This window comes from Hypomesus nipponensis, chromosome 22 (genome assembly GCF_054491055.1).
Source record: "Hypomesus nipponensis isolate SF chromosome 22, ASM5449105v1, whole genome shotgun sequence".
NCBI classification, from domain to species: domain Eukaryota; kingdom Metazoa; phylum Chordata; class Actinopteri; order Osmeriformes; family Osmeridae; genus Hypomesus; species Hypomesus nipponensis.
The window spans coordinates 2,266,293-2,292,903 of record NC_140382.1 but is presented as its reverse complement, the minus strand read 5'-3'; the positions used below and the strand labels follow the sequence as shown (position 1 = coordinate 2,292,903).

At 40.7% G+C, this 26,611-nt stretch overlaps 1 protein-coding gene across 2 annotated transcripts; it reads left to right on the top strand.

Annotated features, from left to right (window-relative positions):
- Positions 1 to 12,998: 12,998 nt before the first annotated feature.
- gmcl1 (germ cell-less, spermatogenesis associated) lies at positions 12,999 to 26,036 on the top strand. Of its 2 annotated transcripts, none has more exons than XM_084688028.1 (15): positions 12,999 to 13,505; positions 13,837 to 14,020; positions 14,100 to 14,223; positions 14,724 to 14,820; positions 15,090 to 15,187; positions 15,321 to 15,433; positions 16,254 to 16,319; positions 19,964 to 20,048; positions 20,156 to 20,246; positions 20,385 to 20,525; positions 20,651 to 20,720; positions 24,894 to 24,969; positions 25,094 to 25,239; positions 25,435 to 25,522; positions 25,666 to 26,036. In XM_084688028.1, exons 2-15 carry the CDS (start codon positions 13,845 to 13,847, stop codon positions 25,804 to 25,806), a joined length of 1,512 nt encoding a protein of 503 aa, XP_084544154.1. In that variant the 5' UTR covers positions 12,999 to 13,505; positions 13,837 to 13,844; the 3' UTR covers positions 25,807 to 26,036. The 2 variants fall into 2 exon arrangements, with proteins under 2 accessions (XP_084544154.1, XP_084544153.1); XM_084688027.1 differs by having other exon boundaries at positions 13,001 to 13,505; positions 13,833 to 14,020.
- The last annotated feature ends 575 nt before the right edge of the window (positions 26,037 to 26,611 follow it).

The following is a 26,611-nucleotide window of genomic DNA, read 5'->3' as shown; positions in this document are numbered from 1 at the left end:
TTTATTGGCGATGCAGATTCCTACCAGTTAACCTATCTCCCTCTACTTGGATTTGTGACGACCCGGTGATTCGCCTAACCTATACACATGCAGTAGTTTGATATGAATTATATTATGTCAATGTCAGCTTTACAGTTAAATAAGCACAGTAAAAACAATAAAAGCAGTAATTGTTTTTACTATTTACTATTAAAAATACTATCATTACAATAGAAAATTTGTTATGAGCCGCTGACATAAACATTCACAAAACCTGACAAGAAATGTGCTGAACAAATACGGATGTTGTCCAGATTTTTCCCTCGTAGATCTTGGTTGAGCTTTGCCAACCACAAGCGCCTCCTTTACTCAGATTATCTCTGGCATTCCTCTCCCTGGTTTTTAATAACTTTTAGAAGTCAATACTACACCAAATATTTTTCTCGATCTGTCCTATTGGTACAACCTGAAACACGGCAATAATTCAACATTTTCCTTGACGAAGTTCAGAATATACTTCAGTGCCAGTGCTTTGTTGTGATGCGGAGTGCCTCCAAGTTGGCGACTTCCGGTCCGATGACGCGTCGTGAAAACCCTCTATTGCATGTGTAAATATGCACGCGTTTATTTAACGCCTGCAATTGCACGTGTAAATATACACATGTTTATTTAACGCCTGCAATTGCACGTGTAAATATACACACGTTTATTTAATGCCTGCAAGCCTTAACTAACGCGTACATTCATGTGTAACTTTCGCCTGCACATTTACAGCTGCAGCCGCTTATGAAACAGCTGCAGGCACTTCCTAAACGGGTGTCCAATCAAAAATACGCGTTTAAATTACGCGTACATGTGACCCTGTTGGCTTTCCATATTCGCTTGCAGTCCCATTTAAAAATCCACACCGTCTGTCGGCAACGTATGGTTAGGCTGCTCCTTATCCTTGTCCTGGTAAGCCTAGGAATGTCCATTTCCGCACCCCATATGCAGCCGCTTATGAAACAGCTGCTGGCCAGAGAAAGTCTAATATGGAGAGAACTGCCACTTTCTGGAAACTTCCGGGTTCTGAACTGGTGGAAGTTCCATGTGAGAAGTTCCTAGCGAGCGAGTGCAGAATGAATGGAGGTCTTTGGAGCGGTACCCCTCAAAATCCACTTTTCTCAGGATATAATTTTTTGTCTAGTAATTTAAATTCTGAATTCGAAAAGGGAGGCAAAAAAAATACACACTTCTGGCTGTTAGATTGTTTTAAAGTCGCTGTAGGGGCCAAAATTGTTTATGTTGAAAAGTTACAAACACTTCCGTTTTGATTGACACACGTGGGTGTGGGTGTGGTGTATATACCGGGGCACTTGTGGCGGGAGGGGGTTAGGATACAAAGGGGGTTGGTGGCGCACCTGTTTTATTTTCTGTTTACCATCAACTTATCGTCAACAACGCTAAATAACCATCAACTACAGCAGTTTATATTTTATTTGTTTATTTTCAACACTATCTACATGTTCTCATTCATCCGTTGTACTTCTGGCTTTCATTCATTAAACTTTTAAACTATAGCCATCACCGGAGTTGGAGATTTGTTTGGACGCGTAACTGCCTGGAGCCCATTAAGCCTCTTAGCGGCCTTTATTGGAGAGCAGTCGCTACAATTAGTAAACAGAAAAACTATTAATCCAATCCAAAAACACCACGGCAGGGACGGGATTCAACGTTGCTCTTATCGCTTGGATCTCGATGTTTTGGATTGAACGAACTATGCGACATTGGACTCTTTTCCACGGACGCCTTGGATTAGAGACACACAATTGACAGCTGCAGCGGTGTTAGGCGCGAGTGACAGCAGTGCATCACAGCCATCAGAAACGGTATGTTTGTTGATCCTTCTGTGTATTTGTTTGAAGGTGAACACAGTTTGGAAAGGCTGCCGTTTTGTCCATTGGGGACTGTATGTTTTGGCTTGTGTTGCGCTTGCTTGGTTGTCGCGATCGGCAATTGTTTGGGCTGATTTGACCGCGTTGTGAGCTGCCGCCACTGTGCTGTGCTGTTGTGTGGAAATCGCATGTTGGCTTAATCAATGTCATTGCGGATTGCATTGTGTCTGTTGCTCTGTGCTTTGATGAATTGTGAAAATTGAAAGTTCGCGTAATGAGTGACGCAAATGAAATGGAAAATATGGAGAAGAGAACGGTCAAGCTTACAGCCAAAGCGCTGGCTTGCAAAATGGAAACTCTTCAAAAGCAACGTCAATCTAATGTTACAAAAATGAAAGAGCTCTCACATGAAATCAAAGGGCTCATGAAAAGTGATGAAAATGCAAAGAAAGTGCAATTCAAACTGGAGGAACTCAAACAACTGCATGAAAATGCAAATGCAACACATGAGTCAGTGATTGTTTTACTTCCCAAAGAGGAAAAGGTAACACAAAATGAATGGTTTGGACGCATAATAAAACACAACACAGACTTCAATGATGATGTTCAAACATGGCTCTCTGAGATTGAAAGACCCTGTCAGCAAGCAAGAAATGTGACTACAGATGTGTTAACTGCACAATCAGTCATCTTTCCCATTCCAACTGAAGAGGAGGCACCTGCTGAATTAAAGGGAAATATACCACACTCTGATGTGCAACCTGCCATTCCTTCCCAACAGAATAAAGCAATATCTGACATGCAGGATGAAATAAATCCAAGTGACAGTGTGTCAAATATTACAAACCGGAGTCTCAAATCACATTCTTCATGCTCAAGATTATCCACCACCTCATCTGCATGCATCAAGGCTGAGGTTGAAATGGCTGCTCTTATTGTGCAACAACAAATGCTTAAAGATAAACATGCCATAGAAGCACAGGAAGAGCAGCTAAGGAGGAAAAAAGAGCAACTGGAACTGGATGGAAACCTTGCTGCTACAATGGCAAAAATGAAAATTCTCAGAGCCTCAAGTAGATCTGGTGTGCGTAGCCACAGATCAAGAGCGTCAGATGGTATGAACTCATATGGTGAAGAAACAACATGAAAATAGAACACAAATGATTGCCACTGCTGACGGAGACATTACTCAAACCCGATCTCTCCACACAGTGCCAGTGACAGTACAGTCAAATACATTGACTATGGATGCACATGTTACAGTACCTACAACATTGTCTGCTCCAAACAATGGTGAGCAGAGCAATATGATTCATATCGTGGAAAAGCAAAATGACATCACTGCATTAATGGTCCAACAACAGTCTCTCTCTTTAATGCCCAGGAAAGAGATTCGTTGTTTTGATGGTGACCCACTTCAATTTCAAACATTCATAAAATCCTTTGAACACAACATTGAAAGCAAGAACCCAAACCCCACAGATTGTCTTTATTACCTCGAACAGTATACAGAATCACAACCTAGAGAAATGGTGAGGAGCTGCCTTCATATGACAGCAGAAAGAGGATTCAGGAAGGCAAAGTCCTTACTGCAGGAGCACTTTGGCAACGAGCATAGAATCGCTACAGCCTACATGGAGAAGGCTCTTTCATGGTCGTCAATAAAACCAGATGACACAAAAACATTACAAGCGTACACTCTGTTTCTAAGAGGATGTTGCAATGCCATGGAAGATGTCAACAACATGCAGGAGCTCAACATGTCTGCTAATCTGCTAATTATCATAAAGAAGCTGCCATATCGACTGAGGGATAAATGGAGATCTGTGGCATGTGATTTTCAGGAAAGGTACAAACAAAGAGTTACCTTCAGGGATCTGGTTAATTACCTGGAAAAACAAGCGAGGATTGCAACTGATCCGGTGTTTGGAGACATCAGAGACACTCCAACACCAGGCAAGGATGGAAGGAGTTTTATGTCAAAACCACAGCATCCAAGAATCAAAGGGAGTACGTTTGCAACCACTGTGACAGTTGCACATGAGAAACATGGACATGGAGCCAGGAAAATGGACAGTTGGCTGGCTGTGAAAAGGTGTTTGTTCTGTGGAGGTGGACATGCTTTGAAGGTGTGTTTCCTATTGGAAAAGAAAGCACATCATGAGAAAATCACTTTCTTAAAAGAAAAGGGAGCCTGCTTTGGTTGTCTGCAGAAGGGACACATGAGTAAGGACTGCAGGAAAAGCCACTCAGCTGCAACATATGCAATTTGAAGCATCCTCGGATGCTGCATATCCACCAAAGAAGGAACGAAATGGACAAACATCAATCTCCAACAAAAGAAGAAGCCGACATTGGAGCCATAGCCTCGGTACAGACAAGTGGTCTTACTGGGGCCGGTGAAGACAACTGCAAACTCTCAATAGTGCCTGTGAAGGTAAAGGCGAAGAAGGGGAACACAACAGTGCATACATATGCATTTCTTGACCAGGGAAGCACTGCGTCATTTTGCACATTGGGGCTAGTGACTAAACTCAATCTCCAGGGAAGAAAATCAACTATTCTTCTGAGAACAATGGGTCAAAGGAAGGTCGTTGAAACCAGCATTGTTACAGGACTGCGTGGCACAGAGTTCTGTGATCTCCCATGTGTGTACACACAGAAGACAATGCCTGTGCACAAAGGAAACATCCCACATCAAAATGACATCAAACAGTGGTCTCATTTGAAGAATATTCACTTACCTGAACTGGACTGTGAGATTGAGTTGCTGATTGGCTCTGATGTACCAAAGGCTCTTGAACCACTTCAAGTCATCGGAAGTGTGAGAGATGGACCGTATGCCGTTAAAACATTGCTCGGCTGGACAGTCAACGGACCTCTGGGAGGAAAAGATGATAATGCTCAGGAGCAGTCGGACATCAGTGTTAACAGGATATCAATTGTTACACTTGATGAGCAGTGGGAGCAGCAGTACAAGATTGACTTTCCTGAGTGTGTCAAAGATGACCAAGAACCTTCAAAAGAAGATCAGCAGTTCTTGGAGATGGTTTCAACATCTGCAAAGCTGGTGAATGGACATTACTGCTTTGGCTTACCATTGAAGGACAGGAAAATCTGCTTGCCTGACAATAAGAACTTCGCTGAACAGAGGACACTAAACTTAAAAAGGCGTTTCCAGAGAGATCCATGCTATCACTTGGAGTACACCAACTTCATGTCTGACATGATATCCAAGGGTTATGCCGAGAAAGTACCAGAAGGGATCTTGGAACGTAGTGATGGCAGAAAATGGTATCTACCACACCATGGAGTTTTGCATCCACAAAAGAAAAAACTTAGAGTAGTCTTCGACTGTGGAGCTACATATCGGGGAGTTTCACTGAACTCTCAGCTCTTACAGGGGCCAGACCTCACCGGCACCTTGATTGGAGTCATAGCTAGATTCCGTAAAGAACCTGTTGTCATTGCTGCGGATATCGAAGCGATGTTCCTCCAGGTGCAAGGAAGATCGGGACCTGCTACGGTTCGTCTGGTGGCCTGATGGAGATTACAGTCAGAACATGGTGGAATACAGAATGACGGTGCATTTATTTGGAGCAACATCATCTCCAAGTTGCGCAAATTTTGCCCTGAGGAAATGTGCTGAAGACAACACTGGCCAGTTCCGCCCACAAACTATCAACACCATCTTGAACAACTTATATGTGGATGACTGCCTCGTTTCAGCAGCTTCAGAGGAGGACGCAATAGCTCTTTATCAAGAGTTAAGTGCCATTTGCTCCAAGGGAGGCTTTTTACTCACCAAGTGGATAAGCAATAGTCGTCATGTATTGACTGCCATACCTGAACCGGAAAGAGCAAAATAAATGAAGGATCTGGATTTGGACCATGACAAATTGCCTGTGGAGAGGATGTTAGGTGTACAATGGTGTGTTCAGTCTGACGTCTTCAAGTTCAAAATCATCCTTAAAAACAGACCACTGACAAGACGAGGGATTTTGTCGATTGTCAGTTCTGTATATGATCCCCTTGGAATGTTGGCACCAGTAGTCCTGACTGCAAAAAGGATCCTGCAGGAATTGTGTCGGGAAAAGACTGGTTGGGATGATGTGATACCAGACTCTTTTGTGCAGGAATGGATGAGCTGGATTCAGGAACTCCATAACATGGAAGACTTTAAAGTCAATAGATGCTTCAAACCTACAAACTTCGGAACGGTAACATCTGCCCAGCTACACCATTTTGCTGATGCATGTCAGGATGGTTATGGAACTGTGAGTTATTTGTTACTGCATGACAACCATGGCCAAACACATTGTGCATTTGTGATGGGAAAGGCCAGAGTGGCTCCCTTGAAGCCAGTCACTATCCCTCGCATGGAGTTGACTGCTGCTACCATGGCAGGCAGAATGGACACAATATTGAGGAAAGAGCTGCAGATGGAACTAGCAGAATCTTCATTTTGGACTGATAGCACCTCTGTGCTCAAGTACATAAAGAACAGGACCACCCGATTTCGAACATTCGTGGCTAACAGAGTGACTGAAATTGCTAAAGCCTCAGATGAACATCAGTGGAGGTATGTCAACACAAATGACAATCCCGCAGACATGGCTTCCAGAGGTGTGAAAGTTAAAGCTTTCCTAAAGAAGGAAATGTGGGTGTACGGACCTCCGTTTCTTCTTGGTCCTCAGGAAGAGTGGCCTCAGAACCCTGATGGATTGGATGCAATTTCACCAAAGGACTCTGAAGTCAAGAGCATAACCGTAAACGCTGCTCAAATAACACTTGAAGTAGTGGATCCAACAACCAATTTCATCCATTACTTCTCATCCTGGAATCAGTTGAAAAGGGCAGTAGCATGGATGCTCAGAATTAAAGGACTGCTTCTGCAACGAATCAGGAAGAGGAAAACGGCAAGTGGTGTTCTGTCTTTGCAAGGAAATCTTGACACTCAGGAAATCCGTCTTACGATCAGTGAACTGGAGAATGCAGAGATTGAGATAATCCGCTTCTGCCAAAAGAAGAGATTTGGAGATCAAATCTCAAGAAAGGAATGAATGTTAAAAAGACAAGCCACATTCATAAACTCAACCCCATTCTGGACAAAGATGTGTTAAGAGTTGGTGGTCGCCTAAGCAGAGCAGCAATGCCAGAAGAAATTAAACATCCTGTAATTCTGGCCAAAGACTTTCACATTGCTGACCTCATTCTGCTACATATTCATGGAGGGGTGGGACATGGTGGTCGCAACCATATGCTATCCAGACTGCGTCAGAAATATTGGATTCCTGGTGCCACAGTATTGATCAGAAAAATCCTGTCTAAATGTGTTGTCTGTCGGCGTATAAACGCTACTCCTGGACAACAGCAAATGGCTGATCTACCCCTGGATAGAGTCTCTCCAGATGACCCACCATTCACAAACGTTGGAGTCGATTACTTTGGACCCTTTGGAGTGAAGTGTGGCAGAAGTGTTGTGAAGCGATATGGTGTTATTTTCACCTGTTTGGCTACAAGAGCAATTCACCTTGAAATGGCCTCATCGCTGGACACAGACTCTTTCATCCATGCCCTTCGGCGCTTCATAGCCAGACGAGGCCAAGTAAAAGAACTACGATCAGATAATGGGACCAATTTTGTGGGAGCACAGCGCAAGTTGAAGGAAGCTATTGAAGGATGGAATCAAGGTCAGATCCATAACACACTGCTTCAAAAGGGAATCAACTGGATATTCAATCCCCCTGCTGGCTCACACCATGGAGGTGTGTGGGAAAGACTAGTCAGATCAGTGCGGAAGGTTCTCAACTCAACACTAAATGTGCAAAGTCTGGAGGAGGAGGGACTTCATACAGTCTTATGTGAAGCCGAAGCTATCCTCAACAGTCGTCCAATCACGAAGGCTTCTACAGATCCCAACGACCTTGAAGCACTCACACCAAATCACCTTCTGCTTCTCAAAACTGTGCCATCACTGTCCCCAGGACAGTTTCAGAAGGAAGACCTATATGCTCGCCGCAGGTGGAGGCAAGTTCAATATATGGCTGACTTATTTTGGAAAAGGTGGATTAAGGAATATCTTCCCCAACTACAAGAACGACAGAAATGGTCCAACATAAGACGCAACTTCACCCCAGGAGACATCGTTGTCATTGTGGATGATTCAGCACCTCGCAGCTCCTGGTTGACTGGAAGGATTGTGGAGACCATGATGGACAAAAAGGGACTTGTACGTCAGCTTCGGATCAAGTCAAAGACCGGATTTCTGACCAGGCCCATCAACAAAGTCTGCCTACTACTGGAGGCAGAGGATCATTGACTGACCCAAAACTAACTTTTGACCTCTTGACTTTGTTCCTGAAGGCTTGACTTTGACTAATCCCTCTTTCTTTGGATTACAAATAATGAAGAAGATCACGAAAATATATTTACTGTGTTGATTGTCATGTCAAATGTGTAATTATTATTTGAATTTGAAACATAATAATTAGGGGCCGGAATTGTAGGGGCCAAAATTGTTTATGTTGAAAAGTTACAAACACTTCCGTTTTGATTGACACACGTGGGTGTGGGTGTGGTGTATATACTGGGGCACTTGTGGCGGGAGGGGGTTAGGATACAAAGGGGGTTGGTGGCGCACCTGTTTTATTGTCTGTTTACCGTCAACCTATCGTCAACAACGCTAAATAACCATCAACTACAGCAGTTTATATTTTATTTGTTTATTTTCAACACTATCTACATGTTCTCATTCATCCGTTGTACTTCTGGCTTTAATTCATTAAACTTTTAAACTATAGCCATCACCGGAGTTGGAGATTTGTTTGGACGCGTAACTGCCTGGAGCCCATTAAGCCTCTTAGCGGCCTTTATTGGAGAGCAGTCGCTACAGTCGCCTTTCTGATCTAAAAAGCTTTTGAAAATGTAATTGACGTCATACACATCGAACGACCAGAGCTACTGCTTTACGGCAAGCTCTGGTCACTTACTTTTTTCTCTCAGGGCATCGACAACACAGCTGACGGGTTAGGCTCTCCCTGTCAATACAACTGCTAGAAAGAGTTTTGGCTTGCTAATGTTGTTGCCAATGTTGCTAATGCTCTGACATTCTGATTCCGCTTTGGATGCCATCTATGGAACGCCGAGTTTGTCAAAATTAAATCAATAGGTAAATGAATAGATAAATACATACATAAATAAATACGGCTATAAAATAAACTCTGAAATAAAAAAAAGATGGTAATAAATATATAAATATAACATTATATAATTATATATAGCTGAATCCATTTACCGACATCAATAAATAAATACATTTATGTATTTAAAAATGAAGTTTTTGTAAAGACAACATGTATTTAATTTATGGGACTTTTATTTCCTAATGCCACATTTATTTATTTTTTGAGGCTTTTACGCACCACATTTTTTTCCACATGTATTTCCACACCACATTTATTTCCACTCCACATTTATTTCAGTGCTGTATTTATTTCACATCTCACATGCAAATGAGAGGGGCGTGGTTATCGTCAGACCAACGCAGCAGATAGCTATGCTACCTGTATGGGGGTGACAGTGGCATCGCACTGCCGAAAAGCATACAATGTAGACAAGCTTTGCCCATAATGTCTGTGTCGTCTCTGCCTTTGTATGGGAGTGATGGCAGTGACTTAGTAGCCTACGTGTGGGGACTTGATCTTTGATAGCTATGAGGTTGCGCTGAAGTTACCTTTATAAACATGGCTTTCACTCGTGTGACGTGGAACTCGTCTGCAAAGCTAACAATCCCTGCCAACACTATGTCTTCCTAGGTGGTATGTTGGCTGTCACCGGTCTCGAAGTCGGCAACTGTAGGCCAAGTGGCTGGCTATCCGGCTAGCTAGCTGACAAAATAATAAAAGGACGACATCAGTGTGGCCATTTCAGCTAGAGCTAGCTACTGTAGAGCTAGTAGTGTTGTGCTGTATTGGCACATATGAACAGCCAAACCCGTTTTGTCACTGAATGGTCATTAAAACGAGTCCAGTGGTAGTGGTTTGATTTAATATTGAATAATTCCATAAACCTGTACCTAATATCTGGGTTTGGTTATTGTGTACCGTGTTGAATGGGTCTTGGTCTTGACACGTCTTGGTTAGTTGCAACTTTAAATTGCCAATAATAACAAAGCGTTAAGAAACTTGACTTCAATTTGAAGCAGTAGCCTACTGTAAATCCAAAGGTATGGGTAATGTCTGGAATGGTCTGGCTTCACTTCAGGTCTCGTCTCACTAAATAGTAATGCATGGCATAATGGTGAGGCTAGATCGTTATAATCAGGTGCCTTATCGACCTAGTTATCCACATAATAGCAGAGCGATGTAGCGGTGGTGGCAGTGATTGTCTTCTTTGTTGCTAGCTGTGTTAGCTAACATTACCTGGCACTTATCACCCCCCACTACCTGTACATCTTGCACACGAACAGTGCTCGATAAGTCTCAAACTATTTAAGACTTCAATATCTATGTTCTGTAGAGCACTTATCCGCCCAAGTACCTCTACAAAATCTACTATCTGTGCCAAAATAATATATCCTGACAAGCCATGCCGTTCGGCAGTGCGATTCCACTGTCACCCCCATACAGGCAGCATAGCTATCTGCTGCGTTGGTCTGACGATAACCACGCCCCTCTCGTTTGCATGTGAGATTTGAAATAAATACAGCACAGAAATAAATGTGGCGTGGAAATACATGTGGAAATAAACGTGGCGTGTAAAAGTCCCATGAAATAAATAAATGTTGTCTTTACAAAAAAAACGTCATTTTGAAATAAATAAATTTATTTATTTATTGATGTCGGTAAATGGATTCAGCTATGTAATTATATAATGCTATATTTATATATTTATTGCCATCTTTTTTTATTTCAGAATTTATTCCATAGCCATATTTATTTATGTATGTATTTATCTATTTATTTACCTATTTATTTATTGATTTAATTTGGACTAACTCAGTGTTCCATGGCCATCAAGCGGGAGCTCTGGTCGTATCAGTCCTTCACTAACCAATCAGCATTCATTAGCAGAATGCTAGCGTGTTATGGGCAACAACGACTCACCCTGTAAGAAATCAAAAGGACATAAGTACTCGTTCATTCAACTTTCGAGCTATAATCCATGTTGAATATGTAAAAACTACAATCAAATCAGAGATTTCTCAACGACAACGACACTGCATAATATTTTAACCCCCTTGGGTTAGAATATTAAGGTAGGCCTACATAATCTAAATTGGCCAATTTTAGACATTTCATAAACGTGTTCAACTTTATGCATACATATATGTGACTCTGTAGCCTACACATAGGCCTACAATTTGTTTTTGTAGTCAACAAGACAAGCATTTCATGGCAAACTATTCAGTGTCATTCATTTTACGAAAATGATGCACCTCGACTTGGGAACAAGGATGAATGCAACCATAGCCTATAATGACTCAAGCGCAGAGCATGCAAAGAGATTATAAATAATTGATGAAAGGTCATATACACATTTATTAAAGATTAGTTTTGACATGAAAAAGTATTATGCTGAAACTTTACAACCACCAAAGTATGAGTGAAAAAAGAAATGAGTGTGCTATGCCCCATATATGATTGAGGAAATTCAAACATTCAATAGCCTACCAAATAGGCAAAGGAATGCACCAGATATCTGGCCAAAGGTGCTGCTCAGGCAATGCAACATAGCGGCATGGAGATTAAATCTGATCACATTATATGGGCCATTAATAATATGCGGTCCTTGCTCAGGTTTAATTAATGGTACTCTGTTCCTTGCTCCACTAATTTACAACTCTGTTCAAACATGCTCTGACTAATGCTGGGTACACACCAGAAGATAATCGGGCTGATTTGGGGCCGATTTCCCCCTTCCGACAATCCGAGGTTATGTCACGATCAACTACAGATTATTTTATTAGATTTTCCCTTGATGTGAGGTGTGTTAAGAGTGGCCGAACTTGCTTGGAAGAATGTCGGAGCCGCTTCGAAATCATGTGTGAGTGGAACCCCGAGAACAAACACCACACACTATAGGATCAAAAAGGTTACATTTAGGATTTTATTGTCCTCATGTTTGTGGTCTCTCACATTTTAAAAATCTTAAAAGATTCAAAGATATTTTTACCAGCATAACACAGGTCTCTATCCTCTATAGACCTGTCCTGCATGTTTGAGATGTTTCCCTGCTCCAACACACCTGATTCAAATGAATGGGTCATTATCCAGTTCTGCAGAAGCCTGCTTATAACCATTTATTTGAATCAGGTGTGTTGGAGCAGGAAAACATCTCAAACATGCAGGACAGGGGTGCCCTGAGGACCAGGGTTGGGAACCACTACTACTGTTCCCATCCCTATCCTGTGGGAAAAAGACAGACCCTGTACATTTTCATTTACTCTCAAATAAAAGTATTTTGTACATCCCGTGTTGGATATTACTTGTATATTGCCATGGATATGACTTGTTTTATTTATTGAATAAGGTTATTCTGTGTACTGTCCAGCTGTCCTCAACCCTGTGTATTCCTAACCTGTTTTGTTGTAATGTTATTTTGCTTGCTGTTGCGCCACAATTTATCTTTGGCTATACCCATCACATTGACTAGAGGCTCTGCCCTTACTATCTGTGCACTAACACTGCCATCTAGTGGGCATTTTAACAAACTTAAATGTATACCTTTTTTGAAATGTGAATATGATATAGTATACAAACGGTTTTTTTTCTTCAGTTGGTAAAAAATAGCCTACAGTTGTTGATAATGTCACTGCCAATTTATATTAGCCTATTTCTTAACCTTAATTCAATCAAGATTGGTTGAGTGTGGACAGGTTTTCTCTCTTGCAATGATGGTAATCTGCTTTCCCCTCAGAAACAAATGAAGTGGTGGCACCCAATTTTAAACGTGTACAGACGTCAAAAACGGACGTGTACAGACGTCAAAAACGGACGCCAAAACGTGATTTCAGACGTTTTGGTACAGTTGGCGTTCGATAGTCTACTGACGTCACTCTGCTGCGCCCCTCAGAATGCTTTTTCGTTTATTGTGCATGTCTGGAAATGCAGAACTTGAATTGTAGTCACGATTTTGCAGCCACGTTCTTAAAATGAAAATGCATTTCTGGAAATGCATTTGAATTTTGGCCACGTTGCTTCCATATTAAGAACATCCGTGTAATAAGCGTGGTTAACACACGGGGGCGTCTTAGGGGGAGTATTGGGATTCGGCCTTAATACTTGCCCACTTGGCCTTCCATACTGGGGACGTCGATTTGTTAGCTGGGGAGATTCGCGTCAAAGGAAGTCCTGCAAATACACCAAACCACCAGTAGTGACAGTAGTGTACCGCTCCAAAGAAGAGATAGTAGAAGAAGACAGCCGAACCTGCATTGTTTTCGACAAAAAAAGTGGAAAGCAGGATATCCTTTTAAATAGTTTTAGAGGAATTTGCTAAAACATTTATTACAATTGCCTAATAATAATAAAGCTTAGATGCGCAGGCTCGGTGGTCGAGCTTGTTTACGTCTGAACTGTCACACTGATAGTCCCTGCTAGCTCTATAGCCTAGCCAGAAAACCAGAAAAGCGGACTGAGATTATATCAGGTAAGTAGTTTGTCCCCATCGACAATAAAACTACTGTCGATGACAGTTGGTGACGTTTATATGGTCTTTTTAGATTTAAGGGATTTTGTGTTTCATTTCAAGTTGGGCTAGCTAGTTAGCTTGCCAAGCAGTTGGTCTCATAAAAACATGGGTTTGTCTGCCAACCTAAAAAAATATGCTGCAAGATATAAACAAAATGTATAAGAAAACATCGAGACAAAACATAATGACTTTATTAGATAATTAATTAATTTTATTAGCTAGGTCAGTACTGTGTGAAAGACATGAAAAAATACTGCTGATATTTTTTACTGATGACCCTTAAAGCCAGGGTGAAAAATGGGCACCCTTGGAAGCCGTTTCCAGGATTCTTCCCAGGGATCGGAGGAGGTGGTAGAAGCGGCTGGTATCAGCCGCAAGAACGGGTGTGATTGCAAGAAGAGGAAGAGGAGCGCACACTGCGACTGCGACAGCGAGCCCGAGGAGGAGGATTCCCTTCTGGACACACCACGCAGGTGAGAGGCGCCACCATTCAAAGAAATGTGGTATGAACGGCTGTGACTGAAACTAAAAACTGTGTTGGAACTATAACAGGAAGAAATTGAAAAGCACCTCAAAGTACATCTACCAGACCTTGTTCCTGAATGGAGAGAACAGTGATATCCGTATCTGCGCCCTTGGGCAGGAGTGGAACCTGCACAAAGTATATCTCTGTCAGGTTAGTGACAAACACACATGCTTACTGAAGAGCAAGGGCTTTAGTGAGGGCACAGTTGACAGTATCTTACACAGATATGCAAAAACAACCAATTTAACCACTCAAGAGTTTTTGCTTCTGTATTACAACATCCTGCTCCCAGCCAGGACCTACAGTAGGCTACTTTAACGCTCTCCATCAGAAACTTTATCAACCAAACTGATGCCCATCTCCTGCCCTTATTATTGGTGTCAGTTGCCTACAAAATACAGCGAAGTAATAAAAAAGTATAACAAATATCACTATATGAAAGTATATGATTTATAATTAGTAAATAATCAATGGAAGCCATACAATCAAAGTAAATGCTGAATTTTAGGGCTTTCATTACATAAGCCTCACACATTACATAGATGTAATGAAGCCAATGAACAAATTTCCTTTGCAAAGCTAAAATAAATAGAAATAAAAAGCTTATTCTTCCTCACTCCTCTTCTCTCCCTTCCACTCCTGTTATGCAGTCAGGCTATTTCTCCAGCATGTTTAGTGGCTCGTGGAAGGAGTCCAACATGATGGTCATAGAGCTGGAAATCCCAGACCAGAACATTGACACAGAAGGTGAGCCGATTCCAAAGCAGAAGGTTGATTTATATTTACATTCAATTATTTATTTAACTGATTATTTTATTCAAACCAAGGTACAAGTGGTGCATAAACTGTAGCAAATGTACACTCAATTACATAACTGATAATCAAGGTCTAGAGTTTGGTTCAAGTCCAGTTCCAACAGTATTTATTTAGCTTGGGTTGCATCATTGTTCCATTGTTTTGATGTTGTGCTTCACTAGTTATGGTTACTATGAGATATATTGTGTTTGTGTGTGTAGCTCTGCAGGTGGTGTTTGGGTCTTTGTATAGGGACGACGTGCTTATCAAACCCAGTAGGGTCGTTAGTATCCTTGCAGCTGCTTGTATGCTCCAGCTGGTCAGTATATTCTTATCAATATGATTAACTGGTAACCATTAACACATCCACATAGATCAGAATATATTTTACATAGATTGGAAAAGATAAAGATTTGTGCTGTGTACAGAATATTTATTTGGTTCATGTACAGGACGGTCTTATTCAGCAGTGTGGTGAGACCATGAAGGAAAATGTCAATGTTAAGACTGTGTGTGGTTACTACTCTTCTGCCAGTATCTACGGACTAGACTCAGTAATGAAGAAGTAAGCTCAACACATACACACCATTGATCAAAAGTTTTAGGTTAATGTTCACAGTTTTATTGAAATGTAAGCAGTTTCCCCTCCCTTGAAATAACCCAAAATGGTAAACTGATAGAGGTTTACCAAAAAATAGAAAAGCCATTTCATACACCATCAAAACGCACTTGGAAACTGGAGGATACTCTGACAGCTAAAGGTCAGGCAGACACAAGGCCACAACAGAATCAGAAACAATTCTGAGAAACAACAGCTTGCGTGATAAACAGCTCACAGGAAAATAGCTTCAAGCACATCTTACTGGTTGACGTATGCAAGTTTCAATATAAGACTTTAGTTGCTCGATCAGGACTGTGATGGTCTGGGGCTCTGGATCTAGAATCACGACAGAAGGAGTGGTCCTTGAATAAAGATGTCTACCTCACCATTTTGCAGCGCAATATCCTCTGGTATACGTTTAGTTGGTCAGATTGTGATCCCATAGAAAGATAATGACCCAAAATATATTTTGATGCTATATCAGAACTACCTCAGAAGAAAACCCCCCCAAAAATGTAATGGCCAGCACAGTCTCCTGACTTTGTGTGTTACATCTGCAAAAGGTGGCTTTTTTGCTTGGTTTAACAAAATGTATCCATTAATTTCCAATTACTTATTTGTTCTGTGCTTGAATTTCAGAGTACATGCAGACTGAATACATTTAAATAAAATCTGGAAACATTGAGGTGTTCTAAAACCTTTGATCTTAGCTCTTCTAGATTTAATACAATACGTAACACAATATATTTTTATCCTTATGCTCACTTGCTTGTGTCTCCTGCAGGTGTCTTGAATGGCTCCTCAACAACCTAATGACACACCAGAATGTTGACCTTATGAAGGAACTTGGGTATTTTGAATGAATAAGACTTGAATTACCAATAATCTTGATAAACATTTTAAGAATGAGCTTATACTGTACTCGTATCAATAAGTCAATGTGTTGTCATCAAGTATTTACCATTATTTCAATGGTTATTGCTTTTATTTATATTGTTTCCTCTAAAAAAATATATACAATTTTGCTTTGTACTTAGGTCCTTACATTTTTCACCCGAAATAATTTGTCTGAATGAATATTGGTGTAACTAAATTAATTAAAATACCGTAATTTTCGGACTATAAGGCGCACCGTTCAGGGGCGTTTCTACACGGGGGCCTACAGGGGCCAGTGCCCCTTTAAAAATCTCCCTGGCCCCCCCTGTGGCCCCCCTGAGCTGACAGAAAAGAAAAAAAAAAAATTCCTTCTTCTAGTAGTCTTAAAGGTGACATGACATGAAAACTTAATTTTATGAGGTTATTTAACATCAATGTTAGCCTGCCTTTGGTCCCCCAGTGGCTAGAATTTTTGATAGGTCTAAACAAAGCCCTGGGTGTTCTTCTCCGCCTTTGACAAAATGAAGGCTCAAACGCTCTGTTTGAAAATCTCCAAGTGACGTAGATACTAGAAAGGTTGCCTCCCCTCTCTCTGCTTTGCCCGCCCAGATCATCTGGCCCTCCCATGTGAAACTGAGCTACCACCATGCAATGGCAAGTGCAATATCAGTTTTTCCTGGAGAGACATTATGGCGAGCAAACAAACGAAGCACAACAGTTGCTCAGTGCTTGGATGTACAAATGCAAGCACAAGTCTTTTATTTAATTCCTGCATCTGAGCCTCTGCACAACCAATATCTCAATGTTATTTTCGCTGGAAAAGCGCCGACAAAACTTCCCAAAGTTTTGCATGTCTGCGCCAAACATTTCAGCCACTACTGTTTCCTCAACTTGAGCCAACACAAAGCTGGCCTTGCTGAAATTAAATTCTGGATCATTACTAAATCTCCTTGGTCAAGCTACAAACCTTGGACAAGTAAGTTAACTAAAGCTATATCATTTTGTTGCTTTACTGTATATGGTTGCCTAGCTTGCTACCCTTAGAATGTGGCTGGAACATTAGCTCTGCAGCCAACAGCTGAGTTACTGTTGCTAACGTATAGATAAATGCAAATGGAATCAAGTGTGTGTGTGTGAATACAAACGCTGTAACGCCAGTGTTGTACACTTCTTTGTTATTTGGATAACCGTTATGCTGTTGGTGTTATGGGCGTGCGCGATATCCGCCTTTCCCCTCATTGAAATTATTGTGAGTGTGCACCTCTGCAAACCAGGGTGATCAGATGAGAATGGGCAAATTCGAAGCATCTTACAGCAACGGGGCTACGAGCCAGCTGAGTTACTGTCGCTAATGTAAAGGTAGATGGCATTAAGTGTGTGTGAATTCAAACGCTGTAACACGAGTGTTGTACGCTTCTTTGTTATTTGGAGAACCGTTCTGCTGTTGGTGTTATGGCGTGCGCGATATCCGCCTTTCTCCACATTGAAATGACTGAGTGTGCACCTCTGTAAACCAGGGTGATCAGATGATAATGGCTAAATTCTTGGCATCTTACAGCAACGGGGGCTACGAGCCATTGCGATACATCCGTTGTAAACATTAGCGCATGTTGCCGCCTATGGAGGACCAAACCTGCCATATTTACAAATGAATGAATAAATAAATGTCCACATCCATGCATTTAGACAGAAATAAACGAATATATATATTAATTAATGAACAATTGTCAATCAATAGTTACATATATTTTACATTTATGTATTTATTTATTTTGTATTCATTTATGTATTGATTTATTGATTTATTGATTTAATTATTCATTAATTCATTTATATATTCATTTATTTATTCATTCATTCATTCATTCATTCATTCATTCATTCATTCATTGTTCCCAATATGATAATGAGAGGAGGCCAGTAGGCGTGGAAACTGATGTTCAGACATTGCAATCAATCCAGAGCCATAGATTCAATCTAGCTAACGCCTGGGACACACTGGCTGCAAAGCTTGGCTGCAACTTGTTGCTCCAACAATAACCGTCGCAACGGCATCCCATTCCCAACATAACGTGGCAACGTTTGGCTTTTGTTGCCGTAGTCTTTGTAAAATATGTGCTATGGGGCATACAACTCCATTTAGGACTAAGCTACTTTTCATCTTCGATGATTAACTTTGTGTCGTCAATCTTCACAAATTTCTCTTCTGCTTGATTGGGGGCTATATGCCAGATTGTCTATCTCGCTCTTACACACAGGACAAATATGTTGGTTTGACAATCAACAAGGATTTTTTATTTTAAAATGTTTACGTTTTTATCGGGGTAAACACATGGTTGGCCGGTCAGCGTAGTGAAGTTGGGTGTTAAGTGATAGCCCACAACTAACGTAGTAAAATCTTTATAACATGTTTGTTTATCCAAATATCATATATGGTGAATTAAATCTTTGTTTTCAACAAGGTCGGCCAGCCTGTCCATGTAGGCTATGTTGTCCATGACAGCAAGGATGGATGTAAGGCTACATAATCGAATACAAAGCGTGGAAAACGATTAGCCAATGGTGTGTCAAATACCGCCTACCTATTTTTACCGCTTACCTATCTATTGACACATCTCATTAACATATTGAGAAGAAGAAATACAGGAATGAATAAATGAATGAATAAATGAATGAATACATGAATGAATACATGAATGAATGAACACATGAATTAATAAATGAATGAATACAAGAATGAATAAATAAATGAATAAATAAATGAATACACAAATAAATACATAAATACATGTAAATTATAAGGTAATATTGATTGACAATTGTGCATTAATTAGTACATGTATTCATTTATTTATGTCTAAATGCATGGATGTGGACATTTATTTATTCATTCATTCATTTTTAAATATGGCAGGTTTGGTCCTCCATAGCCGCCCCTCTCTTGCTCATTAGCATTGAAAGCTACAGAAACAGCGCGTTCTGAGGAAAGCTGATTGTGGGACTACTTGTAGTGGCTATAATTCTGCACCATGGCTGAATTTCGGGAAAGAGACTTCAGATACAGTATTAGGGGACCACTAAGGCCTATATAAAAGCATCCAAAAACAGCATGTCATGTCACCTTTAACGAAACGAGGAAGGAAAATTGCAGGCTTTTTTCCCCCAGTAAATACAAAAGTTAAAGTAAAGAGAAACATATCAAGGTATTGAGAGAGCTGAGGAGCTGGAAGAGGGAGAGCCGGAGCCGTTTGTATGATTTTAATGTAAAGCGAAATTTTAGTATCTAACGTTTTAAAGTATATAATTTGTGTCCGATTTTGATGTGCCCCTCTTATTAAACATTGGCCACCCCAGTAAAATTTGTCTAGAACCGCCACTGGCACCTTTATATAAGCCGCAGCAGCTAAATTGAATGATGTGTACATATATAAGCCGCACTGGACTATAAGCTGAAAAATTGCGCTTTCCCCAGCATGGAAGGCCTAGTGGGCAAAAGGCGCAGTTTATAGTCTGAAAATTACGGTAAGTACAAATTACTGCTTCAACAAAAGGGTTTGACATAACTTGGAATATACACCATGTTGTTGAGCAAGGAGGTCTTCTGTTCTGGTTGTGCAGGGTGGAGGTGATGGAGCAACTGATCCAGTCATCTGACCTGTTTGTCATGCAGGTGGAGATGGATGTCTACACAGCTTTAAAAAAGGTAGCCAGCTCCCCTGGGCTGGATGGGAGATGGATTGCTTATCTATCTGCATCATTTCCTTCTTCTCCCTTTTTCTCTCTTCCTTTCAATTACATTTTTCTCCTCAGTGGATTTTTCTGCAGATGAATCCCTCCTGGGACGGTCCCATCAAGCAGCTTTTGGCTGATGCCGACTCCTGCCTGTGTAAACGCAGGACAGGTAGGTGCTTCTGTGATGTTGCTGGTACGCAATATAGTACTGTAAAAACTGATTTAAACAGTGTGATTCACACACAAATTCCCTATAAGAGGTTAACAACCGACCGGTCAGTCTGTCCTGATGTTTCATTTTGTGCAGAGCTTGCTGAGGAGGAGCCTTTCTTGAAGACAGAGGAAGGATCTCTCTTCGTCCCAGTCTTCAGACACGTCCGCCTGCAGTACATCATCAACGACCTGGCCTCAGCACGCATCCTGGAGAGAGATAACATCTTGCCTCCTGGTGAGCTTAAACAGCACCATTACAAGGATAGTCATGTTCATCAATTTATATAATGTTTAAAAAAATATTGATAATGAGTATGATGGATTGTAGTTTGTTTTGACTTAGTCCCTCCCTCTTCACAGAATGGCTAACCTATGTGTACAAGAACCAATGGTTTGCAATGCTCAGGACAGAACACGATAACGACAATGGGTAATGTTCAGTGTTTCAATTCATTGCAACTCTTTCTGACACATAGTATACTAGTTCACGTACAGGCCAACTTTATTAAGCTGTTAATGTTGATATTTTATGTTATCAGTTAACAATAACTGGGACTATTGACTCCTGGGGCCTGTACTACAAATCAAGATCAACATGCTCTGGATTACTTTCAGTTACCCTGCTACGCGAACGCTAACAATCGCAATTACGATAAGTAGTACTACGACGGCGGTTATCAATTCTCTAACGCAACCCAGATCTTTCCAATCTAGAGACGTGCACGTTCACATAAAGGGGCGGTGTTTGCACCATATGTCCAATCGCAAACATGGACGAAACAAGAGCCGCATATTTCGCGCAGGAGGAGCAGACAATAATCTTACAAACTTTGTCTACTCCTCCTGCGTGAAATATTGTAATACAAGCATATCAGGAATACAGACATATAATATAGGCAAAATTCAACAAAGTCGCTGCTGCCAATCTGGCAGAAAATATCAGACGCTATAAATGCGTAAGCTACATGACTTATTGAAGATGTGATCATAATTACATTACATTTAGTCATTTAGCAGACGCTCTTATCCAGAGCGACTTACAGTAAGTACAGGGACATTACCCCAAGGCAAGTAGGGTGAAGTCCGGCGGGGACTCGATCCGGCAACCTTCTGATTACAAGCCCGACTCCCTCACCGCTCAGCCATCTGACTCCCTCCCCAATAATTACACGTGTACATTCCACAACGTTAAACTTTTGTTGCTGTATTATTTTAGTTCCAACCCTTCAGTGGCAAACGATTGTGGGAGCAAATAAAAAATAAAACCATAATTCAAAACGGTAAGTAGCAGTAGCCAATACTTGTACATATTTTAAGGCCAACAAGTAGGCCTACAAGGCTGAATTGCCTGAACTAGTCCCTTTTTTAGGATATTTTATACATACAAAAGGCCTATAAAACAATGAAATTGCGTGCAGCCAATAGGAAGAAACATTTGGGGGGGGGGGCTCCTCCACAGGACTTCACTCCTGCCGAGGAGCTGGCCCTCTCCAGCTATCAGGGGAGGGGGGGGGCTCCTCCACAGGACTTCACTCCTGCAGAGGAGCTGGCCCTCTCCAGCTATCAGGGTCACCATGATGGAAGGAGTGGAAGGGGGCATTTCTTCAGACCCTGGTGGGAAGCCCAGGCATATGTATGTTTCAAGTAATCAAGTAATGTCACCATGTTCATTCAACAATTATTTATGAACATTGTAATAGTAAAATGTATTACTGTTCTCTGCAGTGACAGGAAATACAGTGGTGTTGCTGCCTCCACCCTCTGTCGTCCCACTGTGCCATACAGAGGTAACAGTGAAACTAATAGTCATACGCCAGTATGTATGCCATATGTGGTTGCTGAATATTGATCAAATTAGTGCTGTCAAACGATTAAAATATTTAATCGTGATTAATCGCATTAATGTCATAGTTAACTCGCGATTAATCACAATTAATTGCACATTTATCTATTCTCAATGTCCCTGCTACTACTCTTTAGCTGGCTCGCAAGCCAAACAAGTGTTTGTGGCGCGCCTGTTGTTTTGTTTCCCATCTAGCTAGATCCGGTGTGGTGTTGTAGTTTTTCTAACATCGGTAGTTGTTGCAACAGCATGTGAAAAAAACTACAAAGTTTGCTAGGCCAAAAAGAGCGTTAATCTCGCGATAAAAACATTTACGCCGTTAATGCGTTAAACTGACAGCACTAGATCAAATGTACTATTTACTTTCTCAAGTGGAGGTCCTAGAAGATCAAGAAACTGTTTGCCTGCTCATTTTGGGGGTACACTTTTGAGTTTTATTTACCACTTGCAACACAGATGGTGAGAGTGTTTGAACGTGTGGCTGTGATTGAATTGTTTGTAATGACTTATGTCGTGGACATTTGAGAGAATCAATTGTTCAAGCTAAAGTCGGGTGAAATATAGAGTTAATGTTTATTTGACGTAGATTTAAACATAATAACGTTACCAACATAATATCATTAGCACACAAACATAAGACAATAACACAAAGGCAATTCCATACAGCTCCATCTAGCATTCTCAAATGGAACCGGGAGAATCCAGCCCACCAGCACTACCCAGCCGATGGCCCTGAACCCCCCATAATATTCTTCAACAGACCATTTTATAGATACGACAGTTCTCAAAAGTGATTGGTCCATCCTACAGACATGAAGCTATACCAAATCTCTTCTGTCATTGGTTAAATCCTTAGAACAATACAGTTGAATCCACATTGTCTTCGGAACAATTGTCTCTTCCCCCCAGGTGACAAAAACTCTTTCAGATCACCCAGACTTCCCGTCTCTTAGACTTCATGTCTCCTAGTTAGGTGTTATAAAACTACAGGTGGCATTTCTACCAAATGAGTTGAATCAACATACTTTGTATCAAGCTTTTTAGCCAACTGTAAACTTCTCCTAAAACACATTCATTGTACATAGGCCCCAAATTTATTTCACACTTACTAATAGTGGTGGTCTCAACATAAGACACAAGTCCTTAAAGTGCTCATTTCAAATATGACTCAATTGATAAAATTGCTATGGTGTTAAACTCAGCAGGAAGAGGAACTTCTTCCTCCCCGTGAGCCTAGGGCCTCCACTTCAAGGCTAAGACACAAAGCATAAGCAATGAACCTTGAAACACAGTAGTCAAATGGACACCTTCAACTTTGTCCAAGTTTGCCTTGGAAAGCGACAATGTTCTTTATTTGTTTCAGGTTGGAGCAGACAATGTGAGGGCCCTGTATAAAAGAACCCTGGAGCTCGATTATAAGGGGCTTTTCATAAAAATAAAAATAAACAAGGCTGGAGACAGGAAAAACTGGAATATGAGAAGAGATAGTACATGACTGAATGAATGACACTTACTAACTTAGTTACATTGACATATTTTTCTGTGTTCTTAGGGAAGGGAAAACTCATGAGGATGTATTTGTTAAACTTTTACATTTCAGTCTTTTTATACCTTTTGTGGCTTTCTTGTTGTGCCTTTTGAATCTTTTCTGGGGGTTTTCACCACTTATCTCTTTCAATGTCCTATTTATTATTTTTGAAAAAAAGTTAATGAAACATCAAAATTCAATGAAAGTAGTGAAATGATCATTGATGCATCACTTGTCAAGAGCTGTGTACAGATACCCATTGTTCTTTTTGGTTTGAAAGGTGTTGGTTGAAAGAAACTTTCTGATTATAAAATGGGTCAAAGCAACCCAAGGACAAAAGGGTTAAGGGGAGACACCCCAGTGAATAGGGATAACATATCAACATGAAACCTCCCCAGTTGATAACTAAAAGTAGGTCAAATATTGTTTTCGTTACTAGTTTCCTGTAAATGTATGTTTAAATTAGCAAATGATTGAGTTGTAAAATATGATATCATTTGCATACATTTCCAGAACGGGAATCAGAACAGAGTGAAAAACCTTGTTTCATTTTGTCAACATATTACAGTCCATATCTCTTTTTAATCACTCCATTAATCAAAATATGGTGGCAACAGCCATTAAAGAAAATCTGTTGCAAATTGCGCGGCAGACAGAGTTCTTGCTCAGGTTCTGTGCATTACCCACACTATAAAAGTACCCTGTGGGACTGTGAGTGCACGGCTTCAATGTGTCGCATTGGCAACATACGGCTCAAGAAGCTGGCAATATACGTAATTCCCTCTGCTAAGAACCTATATCTTTCAGAAAGATACTCATGAGGGAATGCGAAAAGGTTTTGTCAGTCTCTAAATGTTCTGTTTCTTCTGAGCACACCTCTGACTATCCGCGCACCCAGCTCCACAGGATCTTCTATGAACAGTGACATTATTGTCAAGAATGAGTTAGTGGGCGGGGTTTTTATACCGGTTGATCTCTGATCTCCAACTTAACCTGCTCCCAACTAGGTTAGCCGTTAAGCATGTGTTACCATGGCGATCTACCCCGGTAACAAGAAATCCACCATCGTAGTACAGAAAACCCTGGGTTGAACCTGAAGTTACCTCGCTAACACCAAATCTTGATTTGTAGTACAGGCCCCTTGTAGCCAGCTATAAAATCATAATTGCATCTTGTATCGTTAAACTGACCAAATATTTAAATTGTCATTATTGCTATTAATGTGCCTGTAGTCCCCAGGAGGCCAATAAGGAGGAATTTGAGCTTAACAGCATGAGGTGTGGCAGGAAACTGACTAAAGATGGAGATGTGAGTCATACTCCTGGTCTCTCCCATATAAAGTCTAATTTAGTTGAACTTGTACAAGAAAATATGGATGGTATCTAAACGCGTTTTATATTTACAGCTTGATATTCAACTTCTCTTATTTTAGTACTGTTGGCGTTGGACAGGATTCAACTTTGGCTTTGACCTGCTGGTGACCTACACAAACCGCTTCATCGTGTTTAAGAGGAACACACTCAGCCAACCTTGTGGGGGTGCTGTGAGTCTGCAGCCTCGCAGGCATTTGGCATACAGGTAAGTCAAATATGCTATACTTTTTCCTGTGTAAATAATTAACTAACTTATAACAATGCCGTCAATATTTATGTACTGAACATTCTGTGTTTTTATTCTCAATTGAGTATTCAACATTTTATTTGCTTAAAAATTTAAAATCGAATTAAATATAACATGTACTTCCTCCTTTTTTGTTCCTTTCCTTGTTTCCAGGTTACGCCTAGCTTCTTTTGATAGCAGTGGTAAGCTGGTTTGCAGCAGATCTACAGGTTACCAGCTTCTCACTCTGGAGAAAGACCAAGTGAGTAAAGGGGTTTGAACCACCTGTTAGCAAAATGTATAAGTTTAGTTGTGATATGTTAAGTAAAAATGCATTGCTACAGTACATTTGCAAATTAAATTCTATTTTTCTACCTCTTCTTTTTTCCTCTTAATCTATCTCAGGAGTATGTGGTAATGAATCTGGACAGCAGGCTACTATCTTTCCCCCTCTATGTGTGCTGTAACTTCCTGTACACCTCGACACAGTCAGACAGACAGCCCAACAGCCCAGAGCCAGAGTGCAGTGCTCGCAGTGTTTCGTGATACTTGGGACACATCCCCTAAACCACAATGGCCACTCACTGTCACATCTGTATGATCCCTCACCCTGACTTTTGATGTCTGCATGCTCTCGAGCAGTGGTTCTTAACCCTGTCCTCAGGGAACCCCTGTCCTGCATGTTTTAGATGTTTCCCTGCTCCAACACACCTGATTCAAATAAACGGGTTGTTATCTAGCTCTGGTAACGAGCATGCATTTAAATCAGGTGTGTTGAAGCCAAGAAACATCTAAAACATGCAGGACAAGGGTTCCCTGAGGACAGGGTTAAGAACCATTGCTCTAGAGCCTGGCCTGGGAGTTATTTTATGATTGTATTTATCTTTCAGCAGTTTTCTTTTTTTTTTTACCACATTTTCTTACTCTTATGTTAAACTTTTTCATTCCTTTTGACATCTCATTTAGTATTATTGATTTTTAAATATTGTATGAAAGAAAACTTTCAACATCCCACACATTATCCACTCCTGAGGACAGTGGTGCTATTAGAATTGTGTAAGTATACAATCAGGGGACAAAGGGAAACAAACTTCTATTTTTGTACATCCATAACTATCTTTAATCCTCTTTACTTACTCCTAGCTTATGAACAATTTGTTTAGTGCTCCAGTATTTTAATTTAATTTGAATAACTGAATGCTAGGATAAGTACACTGTGTGGGAACGTATTTATCTGGACCAAAGTGAAATAGCAGTGATTGCCTTTACTACTCCTTCTATGACCTAGACTTAGTCACTGGTGTCTATAGATGATCCAGATCATTACATTTGTCATTGCAGTATTTTTTGT

Excerpts from the sequence above, each read along its gene's own strand:
- gmcl1 (XM_084688028.1), top strand. The coding sequence starts at position 13,845 with ATGGGCACCCTTGGAAGCCGTTTCCAGGATTCTTCCCAGGGATCGGAG. Across the intron at positions 14,021-14,099 it reads CTTCTGGACACACCACGCAG|GAAGAAATTGAAAAGCACCT; the intron begins GTGAGAGGCGCC and ends GAACTATAACAG. Across the intron at positions 20,049-20,155 it reads TCTACACAGCTTTAAAAAAG|TGGATTTTTCTGCAGATGAA; the intron begins GTAGCCAGCTCC and ends TTTTCTCCTCAG.